General features: G+C 43.5%; 1 protein-coding gene across 1 annotated transcript; it reads right to left on the reverse strand.

The window, feature by feature from the left end:
- Window positions 1–7,030: 7,030 nt before the first annotated feature.
- Window positions 7,031–9,329, reverse strand: LOC124681227 (beta-glucosidase BoGH3B-like). The gene is made up of 5 exons (XM_047216162.1): window positions 9,226–9,329; window positions 8,250–8,736; window positions 8,073–8,177; window positions 7,596–7,983; window positions 7,031–7,521 (listed from the first exon to the last, which is right to left on the reverse strand). The coding sequence occupies exons 1-5, from the start codon at window positions 9,327–9,329 to the stop codon at window positions 7,031–7,033; spliced, it is 1,575 nt and encodes a 524-aa protein (XP_047072118.1).
- Between the last annotated feature and the right edge of the window lie 3,084 nt (window positions 9,330–12,413).

Consider the following 12,413-nt stretch of genomic DNA (forward strand, 5'->3'; position numbering starts at 1 on the left):
GTTAGTCCGTGTTAGTTGCATCCAAAATACACAAATTAGAGGCAAAACAATAGCAAAAGTGTTCGGGAAAGTAGATACGTTTTGGACGTATCAAATGCCCAATTAAATCTCACAATACTCATCATATCATGTATGTGCATGGTCATGCCCTCTCTATTTGTCAATTGCCCGACTGTAATTTGTTCACCCAACATGCTATTTATCTTATGGGAGAGACACCTCTAGTGAACTGTGGACCCCGGTCCATTCTTTTACATCCGAAATACAAATCTGTTGCTATTGTTCTTCATCGTTCTTTGCAAACAATCATCATCCACACTATACATCTAATCCTTTGTTACGAGCAAGCCGGTGAGATTGACAACCTCACCTGTTTTGTTGGGGCAAAGTACTTTGGTTGTGTTGTGCAGGTTCCACGTTGGCGCCGGAATCCCTGGTGTTGCGCCGCACTACATCCCGCCGCCATCAACCTTCAACGTGCTTCTTGGCTCCTCCTGGTTCGATAAACCTTGGTTTCTTCTCGAGGGAAAACTTGCCGCTGTACGCATCACACCTTCCTCTTGGGGTTCCCAACGGACGAGTGTTGTACGCGTATCAAGCATATTTTCTGGCGCCATTGCCGGGGAGATCAAGACACGCTGCAAGGGGAGTTTCCACAATCCAATCTCTTTACTTTGTTTTTGTCTTGCTTTATTTTATTTACTTTCTTGTTTGCTGCATTATATCAAAACACAAAAAAATTAGTTGCTAGTTTTACTTTATTTACTGTCTTGCACTCTATATCGAAAACACAAAAAAAATTCGTTACTTGCATTTGCTTTACTTATTTCAACATGTTTCCTTTTAATTTTACTGTAAAAGATATACCTGTGGGACAAGGGTCTATAATTGGAAGAGATAATATAGAAGAATTTTTCACCCATGTTAGTATGCATGAAGATCTTAAAGATATACCCCTTGCAAAAGCTGTCCCTACTTATGAAGATGCCTCTGTTTGTTTGGTACGCATGATGGAAGCTAGATTTATTAGTCTCAACCCCATGATACAACACATGTTTCTTACACTTTCTGATATGGAGCGGGGAGAGAAGAGAGATTTTGTTCTAAAAGTCTTAGTGCGGGAATTTGCGGATATAGCTAAAGAAGCTAGAAAAGTTTTTACTAAGCATGAGAGGTTTGGTATGATCACCGATTTTAAAAGAACACTTGAAAAAATGGATATGGATAGAATAAGGTACACTAATAATGTTAATGATGGTGGAGAGATTAAAGCACCAATACCATGTAAGCTCCTAGCGATGCATGAAGCTCTAGATGATAATTATGCTTGGCTTGTTCCTGAAAATTTGTTTGATGAGAGTAGCAAGTCCAAGACTAATGAAAAGGGAGCTGCTGAAACTTATGTATCCAACATACTATGCATGGTTGAGAAAACTCCCAACACCCAAGGTAATGTCGATGCACCATCTCTTGATAATACTTGATATACACTTTCTGCGCCTAGCTGAAAGGCGTTAAAGAAAAGCGCTTATGGGAGACAACCCATATTTTTACTACAATATTTTTATTTTATATTTGAGTCTTGGAAGTTGTTTACTACTGTAGCAACCTCTCCTTATCTTAGTTTTGTGCATTGTTGTGCCAAGTAAAGTCTTTGATAGTAAGGTTCATACTAGATTTGGATTACTGCGCAGAAACATATTTCTTTGCTGTCACGAATTTCGACCTGCCTCTCTGTAGGTAGCTCAAAAAAATATGCCGATTTACGTGCGTGATCCTCAGATATGTACGCAACTTTCATTCAATTTGGACATTTTCATTTGAGCAAGTATGGTGCCTCAATAAAATCCATCTTTACGGACTGTTCTGTTTTGACAGATTCTGCCTTTTATTTCGCATTGCCTCTTTTGTTATGGTGGATGAATTTCTTTGTTCCATGTCCAGTAGCTTTGTGCAATGTCCAGAAGTGGTAAGAATGATTATGTCACCTCTGAACATGTTAATTTTTATTATGCACTAACCCTCTAATGAGTTGTTTCGAGTTTGGTGTGGAGGAAGTTTTCAAGGATCAAGAGAGGAGGATGATACAATATGATCAAGGAGAGTGAAAGCTCTAAGCTTGGGGATGCCCCGGTGGTTCACCCCTGCATATTTTAAGAAGACTCAAGCGTCTAAGCTTGGGGATGCCCAAGGCATCCCCTTCTTCATCGACAACATTATCAGGTTCCTCCCCTGAAACTATATTTTTATTCCATCACAACTTATGTGCTTTGCTTGGAGCGTCGGTTTGTTTTTGTTTTTGTTTGAATAAAATGGATCCTAGCATTCATTGTGTGGGAGAGAGACACGCTCCGTCGTTGCATATGGACAAATATGTCCTTAGGCTTTACTCATAGTATTCATGGCGAAGGTTGAATCTTCTTCGTTAAATTGTTATATGGTTGGAATTGGGAAATGCTACATGTAGTAATTCTAAAATGTCTTGAATAATTTGATACTTGGAAATTGTTGTGCTCATGTTTAAGCTCTTGCATCATATACTTTGCACCTATTAATGAAGAAACACCTAGAGCTTGCTAAATTTGGTTTGCATATTTGGTCTCTCTAAAGTCTAGATAATTTCTAGTATTGAGTTTTGAACAACAAGGAAGACGGTGTAGAGTCTTATAATGTTTACAATATGTCTTTTATGTGAGTTTTGCTGCACCGGTTCATCCTTGTGTTTGTTTCAAATAACCTTGCTAGCCTAAACCTTGTATCGAGAGGGAATACTTCTCATGCATCCAAAATCCTTGAGCCAACCACTATGCCATTTGTGTCCACCATACCTACCTACTACATGGTATTTCTCCGCCATTCCAAAGTAAATTGCTTGAGTGCTACCTTTAAAATTTCCATCCTTTACCTTTGCAATATATAGCTCATGGGACAAATAGCTTAAAAACTATTGTGGTATTGAATATGTACTTATGCACTTTATCTCTTATTAAGTTGCTTGTTGTGCGATAACCATGTTCCTGGGGACGCCATCAACTACTCTTTGTTGAATATCATGTGAGTTGCTATGCATGTCCGTCTTGTCTGAAGTAAGGGAGATTTACCACTTTATTGGTTAGAGCATGCATATTGTTAGAGAAGAACACTGGGCCGCTAACTAAAGCCATGAATCATGGTGGAAGTTTCAGTTTTGGACATATATCCTCAATCTCATATGAGAACATTAACTATTGCTACATGCTTATGCATCAAAGAGGAGTCCATTATCTGTTGTCTATGTTGTCCCGGTATGGATGTCTAAGTTGAGAATAATCAAAAGCAAGAAATCCAAATGCGAGCTTTCTCCTTAGACCTTTGTACAGGCGGCATAGAGGTACCCCTTGTGACACTTGGTTAAAACATGTGTATTGCGATAATCCCGGTAATCCGAGCTAATTAGGACAAGGTGCGGGCACTATTAGTATACTATGCATGAGGCTTGCAACTTGTAAGATATAATTTACATGATACATATGCTTTATTACTACCGTTGACAAAATTGTTTCTTGTTTTCAAAATAAAAGCTCTAGCACAAATATAGCAATCGATGCTTTCCTCTTTGAAGGACCTTTCTTTTACTTTTATGTTGAGTCAGTTCACCTATTTCTCTCCACCTCAAGAAGCAAACACTTGTGTGAACTCGTGCATTGATTTCTACATACTTGCATATTGCACTTGTTATATTACTTTACATTGACAATATCCATGAGATATACATGTTATAAGTTGAAAGCAATCGCTGAAACTTAATCTTCCTTTGTGTTGCTTCAATACCTTTACTTTGATTTATTGCTTTATGAGTTAACTCTTATGCAAGACTTATTGATGCTTGTCTTGAAGTACTATTCATTGAAAAGTCTTTGCTTTATGATTCATTTGTTTACTCATGTCATTACCATTGTTTTGATCGCTGCATTCATTACATATGCTTACAATAGTATGATCAAGGTTATGATGGCATGTCACGCCAGAAATTATCTTTGTTATCGTTTACCTGCTCGGGACGAGCAGGAACTAAGCTTGGGGATGCTGATACGTCTCCGACGTATCGATAATTTCTTATGTTCCATGCCACATTATTGATGATATCTACATGTTTTATACACATTATATGTCGTATTTATGCATTTTCCGAGCACTAACCTATTAACGAGATGCCGAAGAGCCAGTTGCTGTTTTCTGCTGTTTTTGGTTTCAGAAATCCTACAAAGAAATATTCTCAGAATTGGACGAAATCAACGCCCAGGGTCCTATTTTTGCACGAAGCTTCCAGAAGACCGAGGGGGAAAGGAAGTGGGTCCACGAGGCGCCGACACAACAGGGCGGCGCGGCCTGGCCCTTGGCCGCACGGCCCTGGTGTGTGGGGCCCTCGTGTGGCCCCCCGCGTTGCCCTTCCGCCTACTTAAAGTCTTCGTCGCGAAACCCCCAGTACCGAGAGCCACGATACGGAAAACCTTACTGAGACGCCGCCGCCACCAATCCCATCTCGGGGATTCGGAGATCGCCTCCGGCACCCTGCCGGAGAGGGGAATCATCTCCCGGAGGACTCTTCACCGCCATGGTCGCCTCCGGAGTGATGAGTGAGTAGTTCACCCTGGACTATGGGTCCATAGCAGTAGCTAGATGGTCGTCTTCTCCTCATGTGCTTCATTGTCGGATCTTGTGAGCTGCCTAACATGATCAAGATCATCTATCTGTAATTCTATATGTTGTGTTTGTCGGGATCCGATGGATAGAGAATACTATGTTATGTTGATTATCAATCTATCACCTATGTGTTGTTTATGATCTTGCATGCTCTCCGTTATTAGTAGAGGCTCTGGCCAAGTTTTTACTCTTAACTCCAAGAGGGAGTATTTATGCTCGATAGTGGGTTCATGCCTCCATTAAATCTGGGACAGTGACAAAAAGTTCTAAGGTTGTGGATGTGCTGTTGCCACTAGGGATAAAACATTGATGCTATGTCCGAGGATGTAGTTATTGATTACATTATGCACCATACTTAATGCAATTGTCTGTTGTTTGCAACTTAATACTGGAAGGGGTTCGGATGATAACCTGAAGGTGGACTTTTTGGCATAGATGCATGCTGGATAGCGGTCTATGTACTTTGTTGTAATGCCCAATTAAATCTCACAATACTCATCATATCATGTATGTGCATGGTCATGCCCTCTCTATTTGTCAATTGCCCGACTGTGATTTGTTCACCCAACATGCTATTTATCTTATGGGAGAGACACCTCTAGTGAACTATGGACCCCGGTCCATTCTTTTACATATGAAATACAAATCTGCTGCTATTGTTCTTTACTGTTCTTTGCAAACAATCATCATCCACACTATACATCTAATCCTTTGTTACAGCAAGCCGGTGAGATTGACAATCTCACTGTTTCGTTGGGGCAAAGTACTTTGGTTGTGTTGTGCAGGTTCCACGTTGGCGCCGGAATCCCTGGTGTTGCGCCGCACTACATCCCGCCGCCATCAACCTTCAACGTGCTTCTTTGCTCCTCCTGGTTCGATAAACCTTGGTTTCTTTCTAAGGGAAAACTTGCCGCTGTACGCATCACACCTTCCTCTTGGGGTTCCCAACGGACGCGTGCTGTACGCGTATCAAGTTACCACTAGTGTAGATAGCTGGGAACCCCGGTCCTCCTGTCATCATCATTGCTCTACAGTCAACTACGCACTGGAATATTTTCCGGTGTCATCTCCTCTGCGTTACTGCTACTGCTGTTGTGTTATTATTGTCATTACTCTCATATTACTGCTGCTTTCACATCACCCCTGTTACTAGCGCTTTTTCAGGTGCAGCTGAATTGAAAATTCCGCTGTTAAGGCTTATAAGTATTCTTTGTCTCCCATTGTATCAAATCAATAAATTTGGGTTTCACTTCCCTCGAAGACTATTGCGATCTCCTATACTTGTGGTCATCAATATCTTTTGATATTAATATGTTCCCTTTATTAAAAAAAAATCTTGGTTCAGAAAAGTGATCAGGAAATAGAAGCAAACAAAAACCAAGTCACTTTGTTAGCCATCGTCCCACCTGGTGCAAGGAAGAATTCAACAAATTCCCCCATTCTAGGAATCATTGCCAAAATTCTATGTTTCTTCGGGGCTCGGCGATGGCCCAATGGATGCTACTATCGACCGGAAGAGTAAGGGATGCCAATATCAAAAGCTTAACGAGATCCTAAAAAAGATACATGCCATGCTTGTGTACATTATTTGGTGTTGTAGGTTGAATTATTTGAGGATGTTAGCATATAGCCTGCTAATGGACACTAAGAGGATTTTTTCGGAACCTTCTCTCAGAAAAAGAGAGGAATTTTTGGAACCTGGTACACTGGTACCCACTTTTAAACACCTGTAAAAATCGTATTTATAAGTTTCAGAAAAAATCATGGAAACAACCTGCATGTAGAGATTGGATACAAGTATCCACGTGTATTTTTTTAAAACTTAAATATGATACAAAAATCATGCATAAAAAGGTTTTGGCTTCATACCAAGTTCCAAATATTGAAACTTAAACACGACGATTTGTGATTTTGTGATTTTTGTAGTGGTAGTAACTATTTATAACTTGCTGAGAAAATGTGCAATTGTAAGTTTCTATCTCATGCCTATATTTGTGACTTTTCGTAGTTTTTAAAACTATAAAGTAGGTGTAGCTGTGTGAGGTAATTATAGAATATCCAAGTTTACTAATCAGTAATCACGGTCTAAAAAAACCGACGAAAATGCAATTTCCAAAGATATACGGTCTGGGTGTGTGTGGGGTGGTGGGCACGTCGGTGCACTCAAGGTTTGATGATTTGATCCAAAAGCACCATTGGATTTGGATCACGCTCTAACTTGATGATCTCTCAGTTTTATTATACAGATTCACAAATTCTCAAACTACTAATCCATTCCATGTTTGATACTCTACTGCAAGCCTTGGGCAGGCGCATCGACAAGTCCAAACCTTTCATGTCAGCCATGTCAGCGGCCGTAGGCGCGTGTCTGGAGCCCGAATCCGAACGGGAACAAGGGATCGTACCGCGCGTCGCCGACGTTCATCGGCAGCTGCTCGACCGATCGGAACCACGTGCGCGCCAGCTTCCCGGTGAAGCCGTAGTCGCCGAACAGCACGTCGCTCACGCCCTGCCCCTCCGTCCCCGGCAGCCACGCCGCCACCAGCGCGTCGATCGCGCCCATGTACGGCTCCACCAACAGAGGCCTGCCGGAGACCAGCACCACGGCGCACCGGACGCTGCCGCACACATCCCGGATCACGCTTGGCCCTGGCGCCGGGATGGTCAGGTTGTGGTTGTCGCCGAACGACTCGGCGTAGGGCGGCTCGCCGACGACCACGACGGCGTAGTCGAAGCGGGCCTCGTTCTGCCGCATGAAGCCGGCGTCGGGGTTCTCTGAGTAGACCACCTCCGTGCCGTGCCCAACGGTGCGCTTGATGCCTTCGAGGATCGTAGTCCCTGCGTGCGTTCACATTATTAGTTAGATTCACATGAACGTACGGTTCCAGTTTCGATCTTGATTTGATCCTTACCGGTGGTGAGGTTGTTGCCGCCGACGCCCTGCCAGGTGATGGTCCAGCCGCCGCACTGGTAGCCGAGGTTGTGGGCGTGGCTGCCGGCGACCAGGATGGTGCCGGCATTCTTGGGCAGCGGCAGGAGCGGTTTCTCGCCGGGCTTGCCGTTCTTGAGCAGGACGAGGGACTTCCTCACGGCCTCCCGCGCCAGGTCGCGGTGCTCCTGTTTGCCGAGCTCGCCGGCGAGGCTGTTGTCGGCGTAAGGGTTCTCGAAGAGGCCCATGGTGAACTTGACACGGAGGATCCGACGGACGGCGTCGTCGATCCGGCTCATTGGGATCGTGCCGTTCTTCACCAACGTGCTGAGGTCGTCGATGAACTCTGTGTACGTGTACGGGATCATGATCTGAAAGACGTGATCGGCCGGATGTTAAGTTGTACACTCACAGTAACAGTTGCAGTGGTGAACTTGACACGTGATCAGTACCCACTCACCATGTCAATGCCGGCCATAATCGACAGCTTGACGGACAGCATGTAGTCGGCACCTTTAGGTGTCGTTATCCTCTCAATCCCTCCCCAATCCGAGATCACGAAACCCTGAAGGGGTCGAAAGGTTCTTAACAGATTCTATGAAATGAACAGATTGCAGAGAGAAATCAAGAGAGAGACCCTGAATCTGAGCGTGGTTTTGAGGAAGTCGGTGATGAGGAAACGGTTGGCGTGCATCTTGGCGCCGTTCCAGCCAGAGAAAGAGACCATGACGGTGGAGACGCCCTGGGCGACGGCGGTGTAGTAGGGCGGCATGTGGACGCTGAGCAGCTCGTGGAAGGTGGCCGCCGTGTCGCCCTCGTTGGCACCGCCGGCCGTGCCGCCGTCGCCGACGTAGTGCTTCGAGCACGCCGCGACGTTGCGCTTCCCGCCGCCGGCCACGAACGGCGCGCCGCGGCGGCCGCCCGAGGGGATCTCGCCCTGGAGGCCCGAGATGACGGAGGCCATGAGCTGCACCACCTTGGGGTCCTCGCTGAAGCTCTCGTAGCACCGGCCCCACCTGGGGTCCCTGCACACCGCCACGCACGGAGCGAACACGTACGGGATCCCCGTCGCCCTCACCTCCAGCGCCGTCGCCGCTCCGATCTTCTTCGCTAGCTCCGGGTCCCTGCACCACCAAGTTTTCGTTTTATACTCACACACCTATCGGTAACACAAGCTGCATTGCGGATTTTGAGTCTAGTTAGAGCATCTCTAACCATATCTATATAATTGGTCACGCTGGCTAAAATTTCGGTTTTACTCCTTTAAATTGCACCTAGCCGAGTATAACTTCTGTCCTCCCACACGCGCTGGCGCTCTCCCCCTCCACCCCGCTACACCACCAGCGATGTCTCTGTTGACCACCAATCGCCTTCCCCAACATCTTGAACCCTCTGCCGCGCTCCCGCACCACCCAAAGTCGCTCGTTGTCACCGAAGTCGACCGATATCTCCGTCGTCGCCGTCGCATCGATTTCTCTGACTTGGTGCAAAAGGAGCCACAACGAGCTCGATTTTGTGCAAAATAGAGAAGATGGTGGAGAGAGATGCCATTGTTCGGCTACAGAGCTAGCGCCGCAGGAATCGAGAGGGAGATCAGCGAAATCCCGACTTACGTATTTCGGTTGCGATGAGCTTCGTGTGCAACCGACGACCGAGGTTGGAGTGGCATCTTCGTCCACTGAGCCCCGCCGGTCGCATTCAACCCGCATGCCCACATGCAGCTTCGGCGCTAGCTCTACGACATCGGCTGATGATCTAACCTTCCCTACCCGCCAAGTGTTCAACTATTTTTCTAGGTGGGTTTCTTTTTTTGCTATTTTTCTTGTTTTTGGTTTTGTCAATTAAATTTAACATAGGTAATTGTATAATTTAGATGAAGAGGTTGGCGGAGTTCATCTTCGATGACTCTTGGTCAGAGGAGGAGGAAGAAGAAGACGACGATGATTTCGAGATGGCCATGTTTGTGATCTTGAAGACGAGTTTCGCCGGCCGAGAGTAGGATCACAATTCAGCCCTACATCAACCGAGAAGGAGCGAAGAGCCACGCCAAGCTTATGAGAGATTACTTCAACCCTGATGCAACCTATGCGGAAAGGTATTTTTTCTCTCGCGCTTTCGGATGCATAGGAGTCTCTTCCTCACTATTGCAAAAGCCGTGGAGAAGTATGATGATTTGTTTAAGTTGAGGAGGACTGTACCAAGGAAGATCAGTGCAACCCCATTGAAAGTGTACCATTGTTATTCGGGTGCTTGCCTATGGGTGTTCGAATGCGAAGCTTGTTGGGGGAGAGGCTTCAACTTTCAACTATGAAGTCAATGACCATCAATACATGATGGGTTACTATCTTGTAGATGACATCTATACTCCATGCAGGGGCGGAGCTCCCAGTAGGGCGAGGTAGGGCAGCCGCCCTACCTTGATTTTTGGTGAATACATTTAGATGCGCGTGTTTTTTTTGAAAATTTTGAGTGGTCATACATCAAAAACGGACTCCGTATGAGAAAGTTATGCGTGTTTCAGTAAAAACACTGCGCAAAATCGATTACAAGCCAAAAACTTTTACCTCCAAATATAAACTCGTATTCTAGATTCAATGTGAATAATATTACTTGTATTACAGAGATTTATCATTGAATGTACCCTAGTATATACAAGATAAACTCGAGTTATTCATTATACATACTTGTAGAATTGAAGATTTATAGATGTTTTAAAGACAAGTAATACTTTCTTCGACTGCGTTATTACTCCATTAAGATGACATAGGGTTTACCCGTGATGACATCAACAATTGAAAGGAATTTTCTAGCAACAAAAATAATCAAAATCGAGTTGCGCATCGAACGAGGGATAATCAAACGTCTTGATTATTTGAATTACATCATATTTTTTAAGAAGATGTAAAGCTTTGCCGTTGAGTTAGCATTATTGGTATGTTTTTTAGGTTATACTTATAATCAAATATTTTTATTTTTATTGTATTAAGATATTACTACTTTTTAGGACTATTTGATATTTGCATCATTCAAAGTTCGCCCTACCTTAAATTTTTTTCGTCCTTCGCCACTGACTCCATGGGGTCACCTTTGTGAAGACAATCCCTCGTCCTAAGACCGAGACACATAAGGCATCTCACTTCACCATAATGCAAGAGTTCACAAGAAAGGACATGGAGAGGGCTTTCGGTGTGCTTCAGAAGAGGTTTGCCATTGTTCGTTTCTCTGCTAAGTATTGAAAACATATGAAAAATAATGATATGTTGTATCATCTTGCATAACATAACCATTGAAGAAGAGAGCGACATGGGAGAACAGAACTCTTGGTACATCTCCAATGGAGATTCTGTTGACCCAGAACACGATGCAAACATGGTTGAGCCAGAACACGATGCATACATGGTTAAAGCGCCGAATGCATACTCACTTGCGATCCTTTTGAGAATCACTTACTAATCCACAGCACTTCATAGTTGAGCCTTTACTTCATTTGAACACTCGCGCTATTCAAATTATTTAAACCCTGAAATTTGTTTGGTGTTAAATAAATTGGTTTGTAAAATTAAATTTTATTCTTTCATACTCATTCTATTTTACTTATTAGATAGGTTTGCATGTGTTTGGCTTTGAATAGTTTGATTTGAAAAAAATATGGAGTTAAGAGGATCAGTTAGAAACCATTTTCTTTAGAGGAGTAAATATACTCCTCTATAGGATACTCGGCCGGATAGGGGCTAAAATATAAAGGATCCACTAGAGGTGCCCTTAATGGTCTTTCTAGATTTTTTAGAGTCTGAGGACCATATCCGGGATGGGTTATTCATAGGTGCATCATGATCCGCGTTAGCCTTTTTTTCCTCTCAATTAAATCCTCCTCTTTAATACAATCTTTGAATTTGATTGTTTGCAGACCATTTGAGATATAATTTGGAGAAAATAGTTTAGGATTTTTCTAACATTAAAATATTAAATAGATACTGTATTTATAGAATTTGTTTTGATTTTTAAAGAAAAATTATATTGCACAAAAAATCTGAACTATTTTTGCACAAGTTCTATTGTTTGAGAGATATTAAAAAAAACTCAAAAGTTGTGGGGTGTAGGTGTCATGGGGTTCAATCAGAACTTTTCCATATAGAAACAAGATTTCTTTCTCTCAAAAAATACCTCCGATCCTTTTAATTGATTCAAATTTAGTACAAAGGTATACTAAATCTGAGTCAACTAAAAGAGACCGGAGGGAGTACATTACTATTTTCGTTATAGAATCTCGTAAATGTTTTACCTCTAAAATGTAAATTTAGGTGTTCAACGGTAATTTGTAATCCTCACAGGGCAGAACGATTAGAACTAATCGTTCACTTGAAGGAGTAAACGTGTTCCCATTGGACTTATCTTTTGAGTTAAAAACGGTTAGAATAATCGTCGAATCCATGAACGATATGTAACATATGTTCACGTGGTGGAGGGTTCATGGCTTTGCTTTGGCCGTGCGACCATCTCCCGGTGGCTGAGGTTCGGAGGCAGTGCGGCTCGACGGCTGTCAGCCTAGGCAACCCCGTTTTCTGAACTGTTTTTTTTTTGACATGGTTTTCTGAACTGTTGATTATAATTACTTTGCTTAGGCAAAGAATGCACCAGTACGTGCATGTAGGAAGTCCAGGTCAAGATAAACTGCATGCAGCACGTGATAAGCTGCAGCGTGTCAGGATAGTGTTCAGGATAGTTGATCGCTGACGCTCAAGGTCAAGTCCGCGGTTTTCACACCATTGCTGCTAGCTGAAGTCACAGAGCCTGGCGGCGC

Source organism: Lolium rigidum, unplaced genomic scaffold (assembly GCF_022539505.1).
Source record: "Lolium rigidum isolate FL_2022 unplaced genomic scaffold, APGP_CSIRO_Lrig_0.1 contig_36661_1, whole genome shotgun sequence".
NCBI classification, from domain to species: Eukaryota; Viridiplantae; Streptophyta; class Magnoliopsida; order Poales; family Poaceae; genus Lolium; species Lolium rigidum.